Genomic DNA, 24,910 nt, shown 5'->3' on the forward strand with positions numbered 1-24,910 from the left:
ACCCCCCCCACACACACACACATACACACAAGAATATGCATTTCTCTGGGTACCCATCTTCTGACAAAGATGTCAATCACAACTGCCGGAAATGTTTTATCGTGATTATTCAGCTGCAATTCAGGCTTCTCTGCAAAGAAAATTGATATATTAAAAAAATAAATAAATGTGCGTTTCCTCTAAAGAATATGACACATGTAACAAAGTCTGCCAGGGTATGTAAACTTCTGAGCGCATCTGTATGTGACGGGACCACCTCTGCTATTGAGTTTGGAATCAAGTCCAGATGATGTTTATGCTGTCACCTCACGGGCAGCACCACAGTTTAGACTGGGAGGTTTACTTTCAAAATGGATTCCCATACACTTCCTAGTCATATTCAAGGAATGTCACTTGACATACCAAATGTTAATGGTAAATGGACTGCACTTATATAGAGCTTTATTACTCATAAAGACAAAAAAAACCCAAAATATTAATACAGTACTTGAAGTTAGTCATGTAATGGATGAATATCTTAAAGCTGCCTCACCAATAAAAGAACAATACTGGGGTAATATGGACCACAGCATCTTTAATTACCCACAAACCAGTTACTGTTTAACAAAACATATCCCATCCAACCCTGCTGATCCGCTTCACCACACAGTCTCCGAACATTTTTCAGAGGTTGTAGCAGTATTAGCAGTTTCGTGAGCCACCTAAAGTTAATTTTAGCGGTCTTATTTGTTAATGTTTATTTTAATAAGAGTTGAATCCTTGGATGATGCAATGCAATCTAGTTTTATTTATAGAGTGCTGTTTAAACAACACCGTTGACCGAAGTGTTTAACACAGCATAAACTAAACAAAGTCACAAACACAGCAAAGAACAATACATGTAGATAGATAAAATAACACAGATATACTGCAAGACCGATATAAAGCTAATGTAGTAAACTAAAGACAATTTTTAAAAAATAGTAAAGAAACAATAAAATGTAGATAAGGATTAAAATCCACTTCTCAGCCTGAGATAAAAGAGGAAAACTGCATTGTAAGAGGAAAAACAGGAAACAAATCAGCCTGTCTTAAGGTACAGGGGCAGCTCCTTTCACAACTTAACTTCAAGGAAGCAACTGAGAAAGTGTGGTCCCCTCAAAGCGTTCTCTTGGATATAGAGACAACATTGATCTCTCGATCTAAGGGAGGATGAGAGCAATTTCACAGCCAGAAGGCACAAGCTGCACTGTACGGGGGTGTTGTTCCCCTTTTGTGCTTGATATGCAAAATAATGCCGAAATTCACCTAGAGTTTAAAGAAATTTGCACTAGCTATCAACTTGCAGTGCCGGAAGTCTCTTCGTCACAGTGGTGTGTGTGAAATAAATGAAAAAAAGTATATATAAAATGTAACAACGTGCATTTAAATTGTAACCCTGCGAAACAATCCCAATTTTTACTAAATTGACCTGTAGACTGATGATGTTTTTTTTCTGTAGCTGTAGCGGAATATGGTTAGCTTTTTCATTCATCCTCATGATGTAACGCCGTTATATGTATCGCGTTATCTCCTAAACCGTTGAGTGCGTTTTGACATGTGGTCCCTCGGTGTCGCCCCCTAGTGCCCATGCCCCCTGCCGGCGCCCTGAGGATCAGCAGCGTTACTCACAGCAGCATGAAGCTAAACTGGGACGCGGCTCCCGGCCTGGTGCGCAAGTACATCATCACTTACAAGCCCGAGGGCACCGACACCAAAGAGGTGAGAGCAGCGCTGGCTCGCTGTCATTCGAAAAGACAATTGACTACTTCACAAAACTAACAAGAGAGAGATTATGTAGTATATCAAAGAGTGAAATAATGAACACTCCGTTCATTACTTGAGAGAAAATAATACTTGAAGGAGCATTTAGTACTTGAATGCGAGAGTGATAATATTAAGGTAATATTAAGTAGCTGCTTAAGAGTGAGTTTTTAATACCTAAGAGAGAGTATTTAGTATTCGAATATTTGAGGGTATGTGTTTACTTGAGATTCTGCTTACGTGGTACTTGAAAGAGAGTATTTAGTAATTGGGAGTATTTAGTGGATGAGTAAATTGTGGGTCGGAGTAAGTAAGTGACTTGGTTCTTCCATGGACGAGGTAGCTGTTAAAGTTGTTAGGAAGGAAGGCAGGCGATTGCGTCCGATTGAAAGCGGAGAAGCGAGCGCGATGCAAGAGGCCGCCGGGAGGACCGCTCCATCCTCTTGAGCCTCCCTCCTGCTGATATCCCACTGCCACTTTGTCCTCATTATTCCTCCTCCCCCATGGGGGGGACAAAGCGTCTGCAATGAATCACACAGCACGCCGGCCGGCCAGACTTTTCCATCGAGTCCTGACGGATGACACAAAGCAGCGCCGATCAGGTCTGGTTTTCTCGGGGATTACCCCTGAAGCCTCCTGCTCTCCCGCTCACTGCCGCCGCGTCCGCCCACACCGGACCAAGGCCAACTTTTGCCGTCTGCTGCCGCTCAGAGGGCTCGGCCTCCAGGCGGAATGGAAAGAGCTCTGTGTTTTGTGCGTCCAATGCAGTTTCAACTTTATGTAAATTATACTCCAGCTCATGTGAGAACATCCTATTCCTCGTGCCAGAAGCGTTACACACGGAATGTGCTCCTTTTTACCACTATTAAACCGACATGAGCAACTTGACATTATTACAGTGAGCCCCAGGTTTACAGGTATGGTCCATACTCACCCGCAATTGGTGAAAATCCACCCATCTATTTTCTTCCACTTATCCGGGGGTCGGGTCGTGGGGGCAGCAGCAGGGAAGCCCAGACTTCCCTCTCCCCAGCCACTTCGTCCAGCTCTTCCGGGGAGATCCCGAGGCGTTTCAAGGCAAACCGTGAGACGTAGTCTCTCCAGCGTGTCCTGGGTCATCCTCAGAACCTCCACCCGGTGGGATGTGCCCTTAGCACCTCAACGGGGAGGCGTCCAGGGGGAATCCTAACCTGTTGCCCGAGCCACTTCATCGGGAGAGCCCAGACACCCTGTGGAGGAAACTCATTTCGGCCGCTTGTATCTGTGATATTGTTCTTTTGGTCACGACACATAAGGTGAGGGTCATAACGTAGATCGACCGGTAAATTGAGAGTTTAGCTTTTTGGCTCAGCTCTTTCTTCACAACGACAGGCCGATGCAGAGTCCGCATCACTGCAGATGCTGCACTGATCCGTCTGTCGATCTCCCCCTCTATTAATCCCTCACTTGTGACCAAGACCCCGGGATACTTGAAATCCTCCACTTGGGGCAGGATCTCTTCCTTGACCCGGAGAGGGCCTCAGATTCAGAGGTGCTGATTGTCATTCCAACCGCTCCGCACCCCGCTGCAAACCGTTCCAGCAAGAGTTGAACATCACAGCTGAGGTCACCACCCACATTCTCGCAACGCCTCTGCTGCGGCTAGAAATTCTGTTAGTTAACAGAATCGGTGACAAAGGGTAGCCTGAGCGGAAAATATCACTTAAGAATTATTATTTTTTTCTTCTTAGAAACAATTCTTAACTTTTGAATAATAACAATTAAGAATAATTAAAATACTCATATCAGTAAAATTATTGATTTTCAAAATAAAATTCAATGGGCAATGTCTTCACTGGAATTGGTCAAATATATGAAAATGACCCACTTACTACTGAAGAGAGTATTTATTACTTAAATATATTTACAACTTGAGAGAAAATTACAGAGTATTTAGAATATGCCCAATTGACTTGCCCGTATAAAATCCCATACAAATGATGGCTTAAAATTCTGTGATATGGCGGGGCGTGATCAAGGAATCACGATATTGCAAGGGTTCACTTATAATCGTGATGTTGGCCACAGTGCATATGTTTGAGAAGGTCATTTTCCCACAACAGGTGGAAGTCCGCAGCGACGTCACCACCCTGGACGTGACGGGCCTCACCTCCCAGACGGAGTACGACGTGGCCGTGACTCCCGTGTACGATGAGGGTCCCGGGAACCCCATGCTCGGAATGGGAATTACGGGTCTGCCGCAGTTTTCCCACACTATTTTTTTAATGAATTTTTTGAGTGAATCAGCAACATTCGTATTTTTCAGTTCCTTTAACGAGCAGTCTGCAAGGAGTTAAAGTCATGTGCACTCCTCCTGCTTTCTCTCAACAGACGTCGTTCCCGCCCCGAAGAACCTCAAGTTCTCTGATGTGGACCTGACCTCCTTCAGGGCCACATGGGAGCATGGGGCGCCCGATGTGGCGCTCTACCGCATCGGCTGGGTCAAGAAAGGACATACCGACTTCCAGTCTGTAAGCTAAAACCACAAACAATAACGTAGTTATTTTTAAAATCAAATAATCATTGAAGTAGCTAAATTACTTTTCAAAGGTGTCACGAGTATTCAGATTACTTTTTCAAGTTAACTTCTGCTAGCAACCCTGCTAGCAACAAATGTAACTTGTAAATGTAACTAGTAATCCAACATAGTTACTTTTAAAATCAATTAATCAGTAAATTTGGGTTTGTCTTTATACCATTAAAAAAAACCAAATTGCTTCAAAATAAATTACGATTTTCATGTCTGTGTGTGTCCGTCGCCGTGCAGTCCATCTTGGGCAATGATGAGACATCGCATCTTCTGGAGAACTTGGAACCGGGCACCGAGTACACGGTCACCGTGACGGCCATCTACCCCGATGAATCGGAAAGTGAAGACTTGATGGGAAACGAGCGCACATGTGAGTCGTCTGTTCCTATCAATACAGCAGCACACTTGTTTGACTTAAGGAAATGTAGTTATAACAAAATAGAAAATATACTGTACGCACTACTCATACAAAGTTTGGGATCTTGAGCTTCTGGTTAAAGTATCAGGATAAACCTAAAATGCACTATAACATTTACTGGTGAACTTAATTTGACCTTGTATAAAAATACACAACTGGTGGAATACTTAGGACACTGTATAAAAATCCCATTGTAGTTATTAGGGAGTCGGGGATGATGAGTGATTCCAAATGCAGTTTGTTCGGAATCATACATAATTTCCTGCTCCCTAATTACTACAAGATTTTTATACAGTATGCAATAGTTGACTCTAGGGCTGAAATGATTAATCAGATACCCCCTAATCAGTATATAGCGATTTTTACTGATCGAGGGCTGAAGCGATTAATCGCTGGCTCCTTAATCTCTTCATCAAGCTCTTCACATTTTGACATCAGACGCCACCAAACAATTTATCAGCAGTATATCACCATCAAACAGGAAGTGGCCACTGACCTTAGTGCCATCAGCAGCCTGCAACAGAGAGACTGGACGAGTCACAGAAAGGCCTGCTGTCAATTTGCAGTGCATTTTTTGATTCATCCTGAAGTTTCACCCCAGCATCCCAAACTTTTTAAGAGTTGCGTTTTAGCTTCATATACTGCATATAATATGTATGGGAGTGTTACACTTTAATGAACCTGTTTTCTCTTTGTAGTGTTGAAGGCTGTGAGCGGTATGTCAATGAAATGGTCTTGATTTGTTTATTTTCCCCTTCACAACTGCATGTGTGTGTGTGTCCATCAAGTCAGACACTCATGTTCTTTGCTTACATCATAAACATACTACTAAGATAACCATATTTCCACGTCCGTATCATTGTTAAGGTACTGTGTCAATCAGTGGTGGGATGTGCATTTGGTACTTCAGTGGGGACTTAACCGACTCCTCATGCCACCACTATCACGTTGCAGTTACAAACCATAAATACAACACAAAAAGGCACATTATTCTTTAAAATTAGAGCCAAAGTGATCAAAATTTGTATAAGAGTGAAAGGGGAGAAGTTCTGAAACAACCTAAACAAACAAAAGAGACAATCTCTTAATATATTTAAAAAGCGAATTAAATTGAGGGTATTAAATAATTATGAAGTGGTGAATTAAGACAGTGGTCTGCAGAATAGGTTAAAAATCATTTAGAGAATTTTGGTGGATTTGAGAGGCTAAAATGGAAATTTGAATGGGAAATGTCAATATCTTCCTGTAAAAAGGGGCAGAAAAGATTTACTCTACTCCTTTCCATTTGAATGTTGTGGTCATGTAAGCATATGTCTTCGTTTTTATTATTATTTATAGAAATGCAATATAATGAACAATATTACGTACATCATCTGGAGCACTTCACAATCTATTCATCTAATAACAAAAGAAACAATTTAAAAAAGAGAAATACATCATATTCACCTGAGATGCTGATTATAAAATGTGTTAATGTGTGCTGAACGATACAGACGTGTTTTGCTAGTCAAACTTGATCTGACCAACCAATTAGAGAGTGGTATATTGCTGATGTCATCGAGGGCCAGCTCTGTGGTCATGTGAGGACAAATTTGAAATGCGATTAATTCAAGAAACAGTCCCATTGCTATTGTAGTCGAAGATACACGATTCATGATTTGAAGGCCCTGAGCAGATTACGTTGACATGGCAACAGAAACGCTGAAGGCTGATGCGACAAAAAAACAAAAAAAAAAACAAATCTAACAACCACATTCTCCAACTGGAAGCAGTGCAGCCACGAAAAATAAATAGACATTGCTCCTATCAATCACCTTGACTCACGTTCACCAGGTATATGTGTCCAATTCATCTCATGTAACATCATGGCATCATCACACGAGTTGTGACATCATCCTTATCATCATCATCAAACATGTTGCATGTGTTGCTGTAGGTTTGGTTGTCACTGAGTGGTCATATACCCACCCCCAAAATAAATGAATAAATTCTAATGCTTTTGTTCCTTTTTCATACTTTTAATCATCATTATGCAGCGTTGGCAAAGGTAATTGCACTCAATTAATAATTGCAGTGCTTAAGTGGAAGTACAAATACTTCATAAACGACTACGTCAAAGTCTTAAATAAAGTCTAAAAAAGAGACTACGTTATGGGCAGTTATTACGTTTTTGTTGTTGTTTTTGTTTTGCTTTTTAGGCACATTAACCAAGTATTTGTACTTCATTGTAACTTCACACCACCATCAATTTGTGATCAATCCCTTACCACCAAACCTGCCTCATAATCAGTGCTTCTTCCATTAGCCTTTGAAACAGAATTGTCACCATCAATACCTGTATCATCATCATCATCATTATCATCATCATCACCATCATCATCATCACCACCACCACCACCACCATCCTCATCCGCACCGCCATTGTCTCCCGTGTGTGCCCTTGACTTTGTTTTGTGTGTTTGTTGCGGTGTCAGTGCGCCCGGAGCCTCCTCGCAACCTGCGAGTTTACAACGCCACCTTCAGCACCCTGGCGGTCAAGTGGGACCCGGCCCCCGGACCCGTGCAGAACTACAAAATCCTCTACGCTCCGCTGGCAGGAGGCGAGCCGCTCGCGGTACGTCAACGCTCACGTCGCCGCGCTCACATTCTTCTTCTTATCGCAAACGCCCTTAGAAACCTTGACCCGTGCACGTATGACATCACGACATCTGGAAAGAATTGTGCAGGAACGTGAAAATGGTTCTTATCCTCAGAGGTACCACTAAGTCACATGTGCGCAAGTAAACTCAAGTGTTAATTAACCTTCACATTTCAAGTAAGGCCCAAGTTGGAAGTTGCGTGAAGTCATTACTGCTGTTAAGCATGCCATAAGTCACATCATACAATCATGCTGAGTCGCAACATATATATCAGAATCGTCTTTATTGGCCAAGTATGTTGAAACACACAAGGAATTTGTTTCTGGTATTTGGAGCCACTCTAGTACGACAGCAAGCAAGCCACTATAACAACATTTACATTTAGGGCAAACACTAAAGTACAGACAGTCATCAAGCAACATAAAGCGTCAGGTAGTGCCGTAATACTGATACAATGACACAGATAGTCGTTATGCAACATAAAGTGATAAATACTGATCAACAACAATTGTGCAAATGATGCAGAGTGACAAAAGCTACAACAATGACAGCGGTCATAATGCCACTACAGAGATGTGCAAAACTGGCAAAGTGTCAATATGAAATTATAAGTTAACTGTAATTTATTTGACACACATTAGCCACTTTGCACAAATTTTGCACTAACTGTTTTAGTTAGCTGTATTAATACATTCACAATCACGTTTTAATCTCAAACGCAAAGGCCTCTGTTATGGTCCGATGGAACCGAGGTTGAACTTTTCGGCCATAATTCCAAAAGGGCAACACTGCTCATCACCAAAAGAACACCGAACATACAGTTAAGCACAGTGGTATCATGCTGTGAGGCTCAAACTGGGGCCTTAGTCAAGCAGGAGCGTTGCAAATTGCAGTCAGTTGCACAAAACCTTCAGGTCAGGAAAAGCCTACTAGAACATCTGAATTCTATTTGGGGTTAATCAGAGGCACTTTCAATGGTGGCAGATGTATGATGGCCCCCATTTATATGAGTTTGAATGTGAGTGGTTAAATCTGAATACAACCACATCCCCTGTTATAAAAGAGTGGTCATACTTGTGCAACGTTATCTCAGTGGTTTCTTTTCATTTTACCCCTCGAAGACAAATTGTTGTTTTTTAAATTGAGTTCTACGTGTTATAGGTCTCATTAACAGTGGAAAAGACTTCCAACTGATTTATCTTGGACTCATTATTTTATATCACAAAAAAATGGCATTTGTGCAGGGGTGTGTGGACTTTTTTATAGCCCTTGTGTTTTTGAGTTGCAAACAATGCACGTTGCCGTTCTGTTTTTGCCGATTTGATGAATAAATAAATTGGTGTCAGGTTTGTGCAAAAACAGATTTCAAAAACAAAACTCACAAAATTTGGATTTTCACATTTACACAGACAAAAGTAGTTCAAGTCAAAATCAAGTCAATTATTTCGTGAGTTTTAGCCAAGCAAGTTGTGTAACGTTCAATGCGAGGCCCCCACCTCTGTTATCTCCAACTTGAGCTCTCATGTTCCTGAGTTTGGATTAGGATTTATAAATTAGAATTTCTGAATTTCAATTCCCGAGTTTGAATCAGAATTTCTACTTTACAATTTCTGTTTACATTTCGGAAATTTCATTCATGGGTTTGAATTAGATGTTCTACATTAGAATTTTCAAGGTTGAATTTGAATTTCTGAGTTTCAATGTCTGAGTTTCAATTAGAATTTCAAAATTAGAATTTCTGAGTTTGAATTTCTTAATTTAAATGTGAATTTCTGAGTTTGAACACGTCTAGCACAAATATTCAGTTCTTTTTCAAATGCCAAGTAAATCAACTTCTCAAAGAATTCAGTGTATTAAAAAAAAAAAACAAAGACATCTTTACAAAATCAATGAAGAAAATTCACATTCAAATTCAGATGGCACAAAAGTACCTTAACGTACTGTAGGTCTTCCTGGAGTCCCGGACTGCTGTTATCTTCACCTCTCGTGTTTGCTGTCAAACAGACTCAGGTGGGAGGCAAGAAGACCAGCACCGTCCTGCAGAAGCTGACGCCTGACACACCGTACCGGGTCACCATGACTGCCATCTACGCCACCGGACCCAGCAGAGACGTTTCGGCAGAAGGGAGAACCAGTGAGGAACACGCCCTCATACCCAACACAACCATTGAATTGCTCCTCATAGTGGTGTTAACAGCAGAAGCTACCCTTAAATTCTTGTGCAATGGAGTTATTTGGTGGTCATGGTAACTGATTCTTGCCCCTGCAGGACCTCTGGGCGGCGTGAGGAACCTTCAGGTGCACAACCCGACCATGACCACGCTCAACGTGCGCTGGGAGCCGGCTGAGGGGCGCGTCAAGGAGTACAAAGTAATCTACGCTCCTGCTGCAGGAGGTGCCGAGAGCATGGTAGGACTGGTAGGAACACCCGGGGAACATATGCCAGCTGACTTCGGGCGAAAGGCGGACACATATAGACACGGACAACCATTCGCACTCACATTCACACCGTCACTGAGTGGGAACTGAACCCACGCTGCCCGCACCAAAGTCAGGCGAGTGCACCACTACACCACCAGTGACTGAATGCATGTTTTTGGGATGTGGGAGGAAACCGGAGTGCCCGGAGAAAACCCACGCAGGCACGGGGAGAACATGCAAACTCCACACAGGCGGGGCCAGGGATTGAACCCGGGTCCTCAGAACTGTGAGGCTGACGCTCTAACCAGTCGCCCACCGTGCCGCACTTCGTAAGAATTAGATTTTTTAAATTCAAGAACATGAGTTCTTGTGAAAATGCCAAATGCAAAATTCAACTTTTAAAAAAAATCAGTGCAAGAAAAATCAAGAGCTCCTAAAAACCAATGAGAAATAACTGAATCCAAACAAAAATTTTACACACAAAAAAACAAAAACAAAAACATAAGATGTCAACATCCAGGTTGAAGCCAAGGAGAAGCAATTCAACCGTTTTCAATTCATCCGACATACAGACAGTCAAGTTACACCTCATTCGTCATGTGACACTGACACTATTACAAAAACAAAAAAAAGAAAGTCAGTGTTAGAATTTCCAATTCCAGCTCAGATGGCCCATATCTACTACCATAGCCCACATAGCGACTGGCTCACAGATGTGATTATCATTTTTATTTGGAAATGAGACACAATTGTGGTTGTGGGTTTTAGGAGCAAGTGTCAGCTGGCACCAGCAGCACCACCCTGAGGGGCCTGCAGCCCGACACCCTCTACACCGTCTCGCTGGTGCCCGTCTATGCCGAGGGAGACGGCAAGATCATGTCGGAAAACGGAAAGACAAGTACGTAGTGACGGGGCGTTTCAAGAATCCCGGGCAAGAAGGACCATTGAACTTCCTCAAACACTTCCCTCAAAGTTAGAAGTGTACAATTGTCCCGACAAGATGAACCATCCAGATTCAGGCGCAAGCTTCTAATCAATTCCTTGGTCAATTCAGACCTGCGTCCCAATATTTTTTTGATCATTTGCACAACCCTGTTCAATATAAAATGATATACAGTGAACCCCTGTTTACCGTGGAGAAATGTTCAACATCCACCTGCGATAAGTAAAAATCAGCAAAATTCCTCTCTTGGGAATGCATGCAGTCGGCTTTGCACCTCCACCTTTCGCCGTTGTTCTTAAGCAGACAGACTGGAGTCACTTCTCGTGCATACTAATTAAACCAACAGTTGCCATTCACTATTAAAGGTACATAAACACACTGAAACCAGTTCTATAATATCAAATATGACATTTTCCATTACATCTGTATATTGTAAAAATCCATCAAACCAATCACTTAAAAATCCTCGATATAGTGGGAGTGTGAACGATAAATCGCGATTTGGTGGGATGGATGGTTAGATACAGTAGATAGTTGCTGGCGTAGTCTACAATGTGGAGCTTCACTATGGCGGTTTATGGTGTTCAGGGCCTCTGGGTGGCGTGAAGAACCTGCAGGTGACCGACCCGACCATGACCTCTCTCAACGTCAAGTGGGACCCGGCCGACGGAGCCGTTCGCTTGTACAAAGTCTTCTTCGTGCCCGTCGCTGGCGGCCGGGAGGAGATGGTGAGGACGGCGCTCGGTTCAAAGTGGTCATTTCGTTTTTTGTTTTTTATTACGGCAATACCTTCCACAGGAGCAAGTTCCTGCCACCAGCACCAACATCATTCTTAGGAACCTCCTTCCTGACACCGCCTACTCCGTGTCGGTGTTACCCGTGTACCCGGCCAGGGAGGGAAAACGACAGACTGATACCGGAAAGACTCGTAAGTCAACTCAATCAATGGCAATATGGCAACTGACAGGCCAATTCAGAATGTTTGGAAACAATAGGCGGGGGAATACTTCTGGTGCCTTCGCGGTGCCATCGGAGAACGCTTGGACTTCTGCCATGCGGAGGATTGTACATTTGTGTTGTGATGTCATGTAGAATTGTCATATTGACATCCCACAAATACCTTCCTGCAGTGCCACTGGGCGGCGTGGGCACCATGCGGGTGGCCAACCCGACCATCACCACGCTCACGGTCACCTGGAACCCTGCCGACGGGAACGTTCAGGGCTACAAGATCATCTACATGCCAGAAGACGGTGGTTTGGAGATTGTGGTGAGTGCTACAAAAGTCCTTTTTGGGGTGTCTGCAATGTCAAACTTTTAAAATGTTGTTGTCTTCTCAATTAAATGCATAACTGACATGAAGCTTAGTTCATGTTTGACCAGCTGTTGCTGAGCTAATCTCAAACTTTTATAGTGACGGATGAAATTAGATGTCGTAGTTGTTGTGTCACTTATCTTTGAGTTGCAAACATTGCACGTTGCCATTCTCTTTACCAAGTTAATCAAAAACATAATCCTTTAATCCAAATGTAATAATCATTCAATCAGTAAGGTTTGAATGGAGTTAAAAAATGTCAAGAAAGGGTCCCATTTCTTTTTAAATGTAGTTAGATACCGCTACCTCTTGTAGAAGTTCTGATCTTATCCAGTATTGAAAAAGGCATTACTTCTCTCAGCCAACGGGTGCGAGAGGGTTCTGTAGTAGACCCCCACTGGAGAAGAAGATGGAGTATTGTAATTAAAGAGGTAAAAGCCAAAACCTCCAATTGTCTGGGAGTGAACCGTGCATTATCTTCTGGAACCCCTAAAATAGCAGTATGTGGAAGACATTTACAGGGATTATTAATATTTTGGACATTGTGTCAAAGTTATTTTTCCAAAGGCGGGCCGTTAAGTTCGAACAACATCTTAATCATCACGATGTCTCCCGGCATGTTGATGATGTCATTTTGCAGGAGCAAGTGTCTGAAAGCACCACCAGCACCGTCCTGGAGAAGCTCCTCCCCGACACCCGCTACACCGTCACCGTGGTGCCCGTCTACGCCGAGGGCGACGGGCCCAGTCTCACCAACAGCGGCAAAACCAGTGAGTGCCCGCCACCAAATTGCGCTGACGTGTGACTCAAATGGATTTGGAACTTCCAAAGAAGCTCGGTTGTACCTTGACTTACGAGGGCCCTGGCTCCTGAGCTTTTATTATTGCTCACATTTTTTTCACTTTGTGCGGCATCTGAAGCTCCTTTGTAACTAAAATGTTAGTTTGGAAAACTAAAGTAACACCATACAAGGAAATAGCATTACGAGCTTGGTCACGGAACAAATCCAACTTGTAAGTCAAGGTTGCAGAGTATAAGAATATTCGGTGTGTTTTCTCAGGGCCGCTGGGCATGGTGAGGAACCTTCAGGTGGTCGATCCGACCACCAGCACCCTCAACGTGCGCTGGGAGCCGGCCGAGGGCAACGTGCGCGAGTACATCGTCATCTGGGTGCCGACCGGTGGCGGAGACCAGGATGTGGTGAGTCCCGATTCGAGAAGCGCATGGTCGGATACGTCCAGAGGACAAAAGAGTGTGACCGACAGACACTAGGCTGAAATGAATGAATGGATGTGTTCAGAATTGTGCAGATATTCCTTGTTTCCTATTCACCAGTGGGATTCTAAGATTAGACGTTTAGGGGTGCTGCACTATCAGCCAGGTAAGATAAATGTCACTGTTTTTTAAGTTTCAATGCTATTTCCATGAAACAGAAGCAGAACATTCTATATGCTCCACCCTCTCGGTGTGTCCCAATAGGATTTAAAAGTGCAGTCATTCATTAGCTTGTCTGTAGTAGCACCTTGGCTTTAAAGGTCCCATACCATCACACATTTGTATCATGTTTGATGTCCTTCTATCCGGTTTTCAAGATCATTTGTGTTGGAAATGCCCAGGATGCCCTTTTCCAAAATATTGTAGTGGGTCTTTTATGCCTGGCAGAGGAGACGGCCAGATTTCTCATTATTTGACCTGTAAAATATGCTTTGCACTAGTTGGGTTGCTGGTCTTCTTAATTTGTATATGGCAAATAACCACGGCAGTAGTGTGCACACAGAACGTGTATTCACTTCTACAGCTGTAGACAAGTAGTACTTACTTCCTTGCTCACCATTCTCCAGACTGACTCTTTTTTCGTACGGTCCCGGTATTGGTAGCATCAGTTACCAAGAAGGTCCGGGTGCCCAGAAATCAGGACGATCATCTTACCCACCATCCATTGCTTTGGGTGTCGTAAGTGATGCAGGATGTTCTCAACACCGATTGGCTGTCGCGACGCAGTGTCACGAGAATTTGATTTGAATATTGATTAGCGATACTACGTCACAACGACGACTAATTCGGATCCCAGTCAAGGAGCGGTGGAGGGGATTGGGTGAAACAAACCATTTTTGAGGCGGGGGGAATGACGTATTCTTATTGTTAAAATATTATGTTTGAACCAAATACTGTATAGTTATACGATTTTCGGTGGGGGACTGGTAAGCACATCTGCCTCACAGGTCTGGGGTTCAAATCCCGGCCCCTCCTGTGTGGAGTTTGGATTTTCTCCCCGTGCCTGGGTGGGTTTTCTCCAGGCACTTTCCTCCCACATCCCCAAAACATGCGTGGAAGGTTGATTGAAGACTCTGAATTGCCCATAGGTGTGAATGTGAGTGCGCATGGTTGTTTTTGCTTCTATGTGCCCTGCGATTGGCTGGTGACCGGTTCAGGATGTACCCCGCCACCCGCCCGAAGATAGCTGGGATAGGCTCCAGCAGCCCGCGACCCTAGTGAGGATAAGCGGTATGGATGGATGGATGCTGAGATTCTATTTAGGTGTGATTGAGCATCCCCAAAAATGGGCTACAAACGCCTGTGCTAATCACTATATAGAGATTTTGATATTTTGGACATTATAGTTGACTAAAAAGTCAGCTGAAAAGGGAATGAGTTTACAAATCCAAGCCCACAATGTCCTGGACACACCAAAGCTAAAGGAAGAGCTTCCTGAAGTCCTGAATGTCAAGACACTATTGTGCACTGTAGTGGATAGGAAGTGATTTGGAACACCGCCAAGGTCAGATTGTGGACTGTTCTGTCTTTTGGACGTGGCGTCTGCTAAGAGTCTCACCTGCGTCCCTTCCTCCCTAAACCAGGACCAGGTGTCCGGATCCACCACCTCCACTGTGCTGAAGAAACTGCAGTCTGACACGGAGTACAGCGTCACCGTGGTGCCCGTTTACCACGAGATGGAGGGACTGCCGCAGACGGAAAACGGGAAGACATGTGAGTGGGGATGCTGAGGCTGTCTTTTAGAGCAAACTGGGGTCTTCTGGAGGTCCGAGAGTCGGAGCTTGGGGCACCGTAAAATAATTTGCAGTAAATGATGTTGTATCATTAAAAAAAAGTGCACAAATGTATAAAAAGTGTCAATAAAACAAACAAATTACTCTTCCCTACCTTAGCTTTGGGCCAAAGAAAATATCTGATATTTTTTACATAAATGTGGCATCTCCAGTGATTGAAGACATTTTTTTTTAGAACAAAGGCTTATTATTACAGGAATACATTGGCGTGTATATTTTTTTAGAAGAAAAGCTATATTACTATAGGATTAAAGTCCAATTTTTGTTTTGTTTTTTTTGTTTTGTTTACTAATGTTGAATGAAGGTGTATTTTTTGGGAGAATAAAGGTGTCTTATCCAGAATAAAAGGCATAGTATTGCCTACATGATTTTGTATTGTTGTGTTGTATTAAACTCGTATATCATTATATTATGACTTTTATTTTGGAAAAATACATCTTTATTGTGGTAAGATTATGGAGTTTTTTTCAACAGAATACATCTTTGTTTGTGTAAAGGTGACGACTTTTTACTTGGAAAAAATAAAACTCTATTCTCATAACAGTCAAACTTTTTTCCTCCAAAAATATGAATTTTGTTATCAAAAATACTTTTATCTTGGAAAAATATACTTTAATCTCATACATTTAACACTTGTTATCCCGACAAAAATTGTCAAGATTATGAGCTTTTTCTTGAAAAGATATGATTTTCTTCTCACAGCATTATAATTTATTTCTCAAAAAATATATACATTTATTAACATATCATTACAACTTTTTAATTCCTCTTGTAGTTATGCAGTTGGCATTAGGATTCTAAGGGGGTCCTTGGAAAAATGTTTCCTCTCTAAAGGGACCCCTGGACCCAGAGGGTTCAACACTCTCCATATTCATGTGTATTTATGCCTTATACTGTGCTCCACCTTGTCCCCATCAGATCCGGTGGGGGGAGTGAAGAACTTGCAAGTGGTGGACCCGACCATCAACACGTTGACAGTGCGGTGGGAGCCGGCGGTGGGCAATGTGCGCAGCTACAGGGTCACGTATTCGGCAGAACCCGACGGAGAACAACGCACGGTAGGTAAAAGTAGGACGAAATTGTGAATAATCAAGCCGTTGTCTCCACTCTCAAACACTGTGGGCAAGTCCGCAAAATGCCCTGGAACCACACCCTGGTCACCTGCCAACTGTCAATCAAGTACCACTATTACGACCTAGGAAAATGGATGCTACTTCGTCTAGCAACTTTCTTATAACTACACTTAACGACGTGTTGGAGCTGCAAAATTATATCTGCTTAAACCCTGCGGTAGCTGGAAGAAGTCTTTAAAATAGCAAGATTTAGAACCAAAGTGATGGAAATGACTATACTTGAAAGGTGTGAAATTGTGGAACAACCTCAGTCAGAAAACAGAGTCAAGCTCAGTTAATTTAAATAATAATCATCATCATAATTTAAAAACCCATTAAATCAAGGGGAGAAAATAATTATGAAATTAAGACAGTGATCTGCACAATATGTAAAAACCCTTTCAGAAGACTTTGGTGATTTATTTGAATAGAGAGGTCAAAAGGGAAATTTGAATGTGAAATGTAAATATATTTTGTAAAAGGGGGCAGAAAATAGAAAATTTATTCTTTTCTCTGATCTTTTTCATTCAAATGTTTTCTTGTAAACCTATGTCTGCTTTTTATTCCGTGTAATGAAATTAAATAAAAAAAATAATGCATTTGATGTAACAATAACTGCACAAGTAAAGTACAGATACCTGAAAAATGTACTTAAGTACAGTTAGCAAGTATTTGTGCTTGTTTGACTGGCAGGAGGAGGTGTCAGGTGGCACCACCAACCTCATCCTGCGGAACCTGGACACGGACACGGTGTACAACGTGGCCGTGGTGCCCATCTACCCTGACGTGGAGGGCATCCTGCAGGCCGACAAGGGCAAGACCAGTAAGTGCAAGCGCCAGACGAGGCATTCAGGCTTGCATTCCGGGCCAATCTGTGTCGCCGAGTCATTGCATTGAATATTGTGTTGAGACATGGACGTGATTGTCCAGCGTAATTAACAAGCGGTGGAATGTGCTAGAACAGCCATCTCCAGCATTTCTGGTGGCACAGACCAGTTTCACATTAAGAAATAATTGGATGGTCACTGGCATAGAAACAAATAAAAATATGTTATAAAAAGTACAACTCACTGTGTACCGGACAGGCATACTGTCTTGACTGTAATCCACAATGAGAACATATAAAGACATAAAAGATACCCCTCCTTAAGCTATAAATACATTTAAACATATCAAAACACTGCTAATTAAAATACTTTTCATAAAGTGTTTAAGTAGGCCTGTTGTCACTCTCTCTCTCTCTGTCAAGAAATGTATCATATAATATCACTTTGAGGAAAAGGAAAAGAAGATGCTCTCAGTCACACAGCTCTCCAAATCAGAGGCAAAGCATGTTTGCTTCAAGCATTTTTCTGCCACACAAAGCAAAAGAGAATTAAACAGCTAATATTAAAACATTTAATGTGGTCAACCAAACCACTTCATTTTGTCTAACCAAAGCATGTTAGCTTAAAACTAAGATCTAATGTGAAACACAATAGAAGGGCTGATGGGAGGTAGCATACAGTAGATGTCATGGTAAGATTCTGAAGCACTCATTTTTTTTTAGTATGGCTTAATACAATGTGCAGGCAAGTCTGAATTTAGAGTTGTGTTCCTTCAGTGTACACCCTCGTTTTACCAGAACATGCCGGTTGGCAGCACTGAGTACTACTGGAAGAGATGCAGCAAATTTAGTAGCAAGAAGAATTGACACACAAGGTCCCCTCCTAAACTCCAGTAATAATGGTTGTTCCAACAGAGTAGAGAGAATATACTGTATATGCCTTTGAGTATTGTTGTATGCTTTGTTAGTATGTGTTGCTGCTCCAAGTGTGTTAAAGTGGCAGTCGTTTGAAGGTTGAGAATTACCGTAAAATCGATCCTAATTTCTGTAGGGCCATCTATGGTGTTTTACATTAAGATAGCAAACTTTGGTTGGATGAAATAACATGGTTTGGTTCAACGTTTTGGAATTTAAATATTCAATGTCGACTTGTCTTTAGTTTTATGTGTCAGTTTTACAGTAATCTTCTGAAAGTGATAAATTTGTAGCTGAAAGCCAGCACACTTTGACTCTCATTGGGATAATTCTGCGAACAAGAGTTTTTTTTTTCATTTCTGAAAAGTGACGTTATATGATAGGCAACCATTTCTTGATAGCGAGAGAGTGAGAACTAGCACCTAGGAATACTTGAAAAGATTTGGGGTTTTTTTTAAGTTTAAGTGTGTTTTAATACGTTTTAAAAGTGTTTAACTATGAATTTCTTTCAAATGGTATTTATATGTCAGATCTTCCCCTTTCATGGGGAAGATCATTCCATGCAATAAACTGTGTTTATTATTATAAACTGTGTTTATAAACTGTGTGTCACGACATGAACTGCACAAACCCACGTGGACACTTAACGATGAGAATGATTTGTCTGTACGACAAATATGTTTGCATTTCACAAGTGCCATTCAGGTACGATGGACAGGTGTGCCTCGCTTAGACACCTGGCGCGCGCGTGTGTGGTCGCACCCGCTGCCGTCGTGGTCGTGCCGGTCATGCGTCTCATCTCTTTTTCAGAGCCTCTGGGCGGCGTGAAGAACCTCCGCGTGAGCGACCCCACCACCAACTCGCTGCGAGTGCGCTGGGATGCGGCTGAGGGCGACGTGCGCCAGTATCGGATCGTCTACAAGCCCGTCGCCGGAGGAGACGAGCTCATGGTGGGCCCATGTCCTTTCGTACCGCATACTCGCTTTTGCTACTCGTGCTAACACAGGTGCCAAAAGTATTCACACTCCGTACTTAAAGGGGTGGTTTGCAGTTTTAAAACTGCGAGCAAGATTTGAACGTAGCCTCCATTCGTTAATCTCTCACCACCGTTAAGTCTGTCAATAAAGCCCTGACATTTACTGATGTGCACAAGTGCGATTCTCAAATATGCCCATTCATAATGGCATGCGATCATGAAGGTGCATAGTTGTGATTAGTAGTCAAGTTTATTTGTATAGCCTTCAATCACAAAAGACTCTCAAGGGTCTTCACTGATGTGCGTGTGTTTGTAGACTCAGGAATCCGGCATGGTTACCAACACGAGGCTGAGGGAGCTGCAGCCGGACACGGAGTACACAGTGACGGTGGTGCCCATCTACTCCGACATGGAGGGGAAGGGCATGTCGGAGAATGGGAAAACAAGTGAGTTCGTGGTTGGAAATCTGTCGAGCAACTAGGGCTGCTCGATTCAGCAATTTTGTTGCTCAGTACAATTGAATGTTTTTCCAGTGGCGTCCATAGTTAAAAGCGCGTCCTCACTGACGTGCACTTGCTTACACTAACAACATGGTTGCTAGTTTACAAAAGCGTAGACAGTGTTGACCTCTTAACGACTTTTAAATCGACTCTAGCGACTTCTTTTTCCAAAAATTGACTAGTGAGTTTAATTCCTGCTAAGAAACGGACAACTCGAGTGGAATAATTTTGACAAAAAAAAAAGGGACCTGCTGGAAGGCAATTACGCTGAACATTTCCAAAGACACCACAGTGTTACAATTACTCTCTAACATTTACTTAAGTAACTTTTTGGATGAACTGTACTTGTTAGAGAATTTTTAACTCAACGTTTTACTTTTACTTCAGTATTTTTGTTAAGAAAAAAACATTACTCCGTTACTTCGAGCTATATTCTTTTTTTTTTTTTTTTTTTTTTAATTGCGTGTTCTATTTGTTCTGGTTTATCAGAGAAACTTCTGCCTCGGCCGCTGTCACCGCAGGGCTGATTTTGCCTTCATTTGCAATATTTTATAAAGATTTAATTCATTATTGTTTGACAGTGGTGCCTTGAGATACGGGTTTAATTCGATTATATTGTTGGGCAGTTTCTGAAACTGCACATTCCTATTTTACATTTTTGGCTATTTGACGCTCATCCTCTGAAAAAAAAATTATCAATCAAAAGTTACTCACCAGTTAGTCAGTACTTGAGTAGTTACAGTATTTCTCTGGATACTTATTTCATTTTACTCTAATAATTCTTGGGAGGACAAATTTTCCTTCTAAAGCGACAGTACTCTTACTCGAGTACAATATCACTTTATACTGGATACACTCCTTGAAGTCTCGCCGCCCTTTGCACAATGCTCATTGCACCGGACTATTGCGAGATTAGTCATTCAAACTGCTCTAAGTGCTAGAGGACTCTGCATCATTTTGCACAAAAGAAAATAATAATAATAAATAAATTTGTACCGCATTACCAGATAACTAGCAACACTTTATTGCTCAGTGACTGTTTTTTCTCAATGTCTTTATGTCTCCAAAGTGTTCTCTGTCAATTGACTGTCTGTTGCGGTAATAGAGCGGCTCCAACTACCGGAGACAAATTCCTTGTGTGTTTATTGGACATAATTGGCAAATAAAGATGATTGTGATGATTCTGATTCTGCAAGATGTAAAAGCAAAGTACATAATTAAAGCCGTCCTGTTTGTGTGACTGACACTCGGCCTCTGTGAAACGCCCCGGAGCATCGAACGGCGTCAAAGGCCCGCCTCCATCTAGCGCTCCTTCGAGGTCAAAGGCAACCTCGGCCCTAATTCGTAGCTGCGTCCTGAGTCAAACAGGAAATTGAGAGCCGCGTAATGGTTGCCTGCTGTGTTTGACAGAGGCGCTGGGCGGTGTCAAGAACCTGCAGGTGACCGACCCCACCACCAGCACCCTCAAGGTCACCTGGGAGCCGGCCGAGGGAAATGTGCGCCAGTACCGACTCTTCTATGTGCCCGCAACCGGCGGTGCAGAGGACATGGTCAGTACCTGTACCGACTTCCTTCCTTTCTTCACGTATATGTGAAATATTAGCAACAACATTAATTTGCCTACACACTGTAAGTATTTTTTTTCCCAGTAGTTCCAACAACTTGGTGGCAAAAAATGCCTCATTGAATGCCACTTTTTAAATCTCTCTGCCATTACAGTATAAAATAAAAGCCTGCAAGCATTTCCTATTGTCAGCATTTCATTTAGAAGAAAAGATATTTCACATTTTTAGTGTCTTCCACCAGATTCAACCATTTTCCCATTAGTGGCTAACTAATGTGCGGCACGGTGACCGACTGGTTCGAGCGTCTGCCTCACAGTTCTGAGGACCGGGGTTCGATCCCCGGCCCCGCCTGTGTGGAGTTTGCATGTTCTCCCCGTGCCTGTGTGGGTTTTCTCCGGGCACTCCGGTTTCCTCCCACAGCCCAAAAAACATGCATGCTAGGTTAACTGAAGTCTCTAAATTGCCCCGAGGTGTGGGGGCACTCCAGCACTCCCGCGACCGTTGTGAGGATAAGCGGCTCAGAAAATGGATGGATGGATGGATGGATGGCTAACTAATGAAATTCTACAAAACGATTGCTGTATGATAATTAAATTGCATTTTGGTTGCACGTGTAAGTTTTTTGTCCTAAATTTGAGCACTCACATCCTGATTCCTGTGTTTATGTGCAATCAGGAGCAGGTATCGGGAGGAACCACCAGCACCGTCCTGAGAAACCTCCTCTCCGACACCCCCTACACCGTCACCGTGGTGCCTGTGTACCCAGAGGGCGAGGGCCTGCGCCAGTCTGAGCTCGGAAAAACGCGTAAGTTTAATATTCAATTCAATTCCATTTACTTAAAAAGCACAAAATCACAACAGAAGTTGTCTCGATGCACTTTACACTTGGAGCAGCTCAAAGACCTCCATTCACTCTTTCTGCATGAGAGATACGGGGAAGTTCTCAGTTGACCACACATTAGTGAAAAATGGAAGGACCCAGGATTTAGCCCTGAGGGATGTCAGTGCCACATTCAAATGTGAAGTTGGAAAGTTCTTCAGAACGTGTGTGTGTGTTTGTGTGCGTGCGTGTGTGTGTGAGTTGTGTTGGACAGGTTGGCGCACAGATGGCATGTCGCGCTCACTCAGCAAAATCCCGTTTTAATTGGAGCGCTGTGCAAAGATTCCAGACAGTGTTCCAGTGGCAAACATTAAGCTGAAGCTTTTGTTGATGTCTGTGTGATGCACTGTTGAAAACTTGGACAGCCACAGGTGGCAAAAGTACTCACACTCTGTATTTAAGTAGAAGTAAAAATACTCTGGTAAAAGTAGAAGTATTGATTCAACTCATTTACTCAAGTAAAAGTAAATGTACAAATGCTGAAATGTACTTCAGTACAAAAGTGTATATATACTTTTACTGTCAGTTATACAGTACAGATATAGTTATGTGGGTGTGTGTATATATATATATATATATATATATATATATATATATATATACATATATATATATATATATATATATATATATGTGTGTGTGTGTGTGTGTGTGTGTGTATGTGTGTTTATAAATATATGTTATACTGTATAGATATATGTATGTGTGTGTATATATATATATATATATATATATATATATATATATATATACACACATATATGTATATACATGTATATCTGTATATATATGTGTGTGTATAGATAGAGAGATAGATACCATTTTGATAACTTGACACAACGTACAAAACCTTTTTTTAAACCAAGAGCTAGTCAGCGTTGCCTCAGGATTTTATGCCATCAAAACATGTTCCCATGGCTTTGCTAACGTTGTCAACTGAGTACCGAAAAAATGCTAGATCATTTAATGCATTGGTTCTCAAACGTTTTCCACCAAGTGCCACATAAAAATACTTGGCTGTCTATGTACAACCACAATGACCAACTTTAAGATATGGCAGCGTAAATAGGCCTAGGTGTCCTTTATTAAAAACAACAGGCTTTATTATCAAATCGTTTTTTTTTTTGTAATTTTAGCATGCTGTCTTTAATTTTTCTTTGTTTTTAAATGTCTTTTTTCTCCTTGTTTTTAATTGCTATTAATCATGTAAGGCACTTTGAGTTACCTTGTATATTAAATTCACTATATAAACAAACTTACCTTGCCTTAAATAATGCTTCAATTTAAATGTGTTGTACATTTTCCGTAAATAAATGTTTAAAAACAAACAAAAACATATTAATAAAAAATAAGTAACAAAACAATTTGGTAAAGTAATTAGTAGAAAATACACATTTGTGTTCAAATGTAGGAAGTAAGAAAAAGGAAAATAAATACTGGTAAATAAAGTACAATATCTTAAAAAAAAATCAGTACATTAATGAAGTATTTGTACTTGGTTGCTTGCTACCACTGCTTCTGGAGGCAATGGATCAGATTGACAAGGATGAAGTCATGAGCTGGAATGCAAACGAAGACTTTAGACAAAGACGAATGGAAATTTGGTGTGGTCTCGTTGTGCTTATACAACAGCAGTTGTGTAACTGCTGACCACATCGTCTGCAGGCTCTTTCACTACCTACTACATCCTTTTTGTTTTTTTGGGGGTCTTTTTTGGAGCTGAAGTGTCTCCGAGTGCCATGTATACGCTTGCACACATCTGCTTTGCTTTAGTGAGCTTCAACATTAAATGCGAAAGGTTTTCCTTGAGGACACTTCAACTCTTCTGCTCTTTTTCCTTCATCTGCAGCCTCATGCTTTCCATCAATGAACCCCATGACTAACCCATTTCTCACACTTGAATGTTGCACATCAGCAAGCCAATTTGAATGTCTCACAAAGACAACCCAAGCAAATGTAAAAGGCAGTTCTAAATGATGGTTCTATTCGTTAAGGGGAAAAACTCCAAACCTATCTGACTCTGCGTGAAAGAGTAATTGTCCCTTGAGCCAAAGAAGTGATTGTGGCACCCTTGGCAAAAATAACTGAACCCAAATGTTTGTGATAACTGTTGATGAGTCTTTCGCATCGCTGTGGAAGAATTGTAGCCACTCTTCTTGGCGGAATTATTCATATTGGAGGGTTTTTGAGCATGAACTGCATTTAAGGTCACACCACAGCATCTCAATTGCATTTATGCTTAAGTACAGATGTTTCGGGCAGTTGTCCTGCTGCATAACCCAAGAGTTCTTGAGTTCGAGGACACCAACTGGTGGCTGGACATTCGCCTGCAGAATTTTCTGGTACACAGCAGAATTCATTGCTCCATTAATCACAGCAAGTCCTCCAGACGCTGAAGAAGCAAAGCATAAGGTCGTCGATGAGTCTATTCCAGCTGACTTTGGGTGAAAGGGGAAGTAAACCCTGGGCTGGTTGCCAGTCACACATGAGGATGAAAACAAGCATTCACACTCACATTCAAACCTATGGACAAATTAGAGTCTTCAATAAAGCTAACGTGTTTTTGAAATGTGGGCAGAAAACCCCCCACGAGCATGGGGAGAAAATGCAAGCGCAACAAAAGAAGGTCGGAGCTGAAATTCAAGCTCATGACCTCAGAACTGGGAGACAGACGAGCTACCCACTCTTTCACCACTCCGCCGCATGTAAATCTGATTTAGTTCCTTCTTTTACATCGTCTACATGTGTAAAAATCATCTGTGAATTCTTGAAGCAGCACTCTCTCCGTCCAGTCCTTATTCTCAAGGCTTTTTAGGAAGGCCTGTCATGTTTGGTCCTCAAGGAGTGGAAAGGAAGAACAGCAGAGCGTAGCGTGTCATCTATTAGCTCCAACATTATGGGCACTAACGACAAGCTAGACAAGAAAATAGCAGGAAGTTTGATATGTCTGTGGAGATTGTCAGTCATCTCGGTCATGGTCA

At 42.0% G+C, this 24,910-nt stretch overlaps 1 protein-coding gene across 6 annotated transcripts in view; it reads left to right on the forward strand.

The window, feature by feature from the left end:
- col12a1b (collagen, type XII, alpha 1b) overlaps positions 1 to 24,910 on the forward strand; it is a 116,098-nt gene that overhangs the window by 57,343 nt on the left and 33,845 nt on the right. For 5 of the 6 annotated variants that reach the window (XM_061705168.1, XM_061705164.1, XM_061705166.1 and 2 more), the window contains 21 exons: positions 1,604 to 1,740; positions 3,885 to 4,014; positions 4,153 to 4,292; positions 4,589 to 4,721; positions 5,468 to 5,485; positions 7,244 to 7,383; positions 9,413 to 9,542; positions 9,678 to 9,817; positions 10,598 to 10,727; positions 11,361 to 11,500; positions 11,571 to 11,700; positions 11,903 to 12,042; positions 12,728 to 12,857; positions 13,148 to 13,287; positions 14,946 to 15,075; positions 16,074 to 16,213; positions 16,961 to 17,090; positions 18,819 to 18,958; positions 19,301 to 19,430; positions 20,895 to 21,034; positions 21,725 to 21,854. In XM_061705168.1, coding sequence (XP_061561152.1) covers positions 1,604 to 1,740; positions 3,885 to 4,014; positions 4,153 to 4,292; positions 4,589 to 4,721; positions 5,468 to 5,485; positions 7,244 to 7,383; positions 9,413 to 9,542; positions 9,678 to 9,817; positions 10,598 to 10,727; positions 11,361 to 11,500; positions 11,571 to 11,700; positions 11,903 to 12,042; positions 12,728 to 12,857; positions 13,148 to 13,287; positions 14,946 to 15,075; positions 16,074 to 16,213; positions 16,961 to 17,090; positions 18,819 to 18,958; positions 19,301 to 19,430; positions 20,895 to 21,034; positions 21,725 to 21,854 — 2,718 coding nt within the window. The remainder of the gene's footprint in view (positions 1 to 1,603; positions 1,741 to 3,884; positions 4,015 to 4,152; positions 4,293 to 4,588; positions 4,722 to 5,467; positions 5,486 to 7,243; positions 7,384 to 9,412; positions 9,543 to 9,677; positions 9,818 to 10,597; positions 10,728 to 11,360; positions 11,501 to 11,570; positions 11,701 to 11,902; positions 12,043 to 12,727; positions 12,858 to 13,147; positions 13,288 to 14,945; positions 15,076 to 16,073; positions 16,214 to 16,960; positions 17,091 to 18,818; positions 18,959 to 19,300; positions 19,431 to 20,894; positions 21,035 to 21,724; positions 21,855 to 24,910) is intronic. The other variant, XM_061705165.1, reaches the window with a different exon arrangement.

This window comes from Phycodurus eques, chromosome 18 (genome assembly GCF_024500275.1).
Source record: "Phycodurus eques isolate BA_2022a chromosome 18, UOR_Pequ_1.1, whole genome shotgun sequence".
In the NCBI taxonomy this organism is placed as follows: domain Eukaryota; kingdom Metazoa; phylum Chordata; class Actinopteri; order Syngnathiformes; family Syngnathidae; genus Phycodurus; species Phycodurus eques.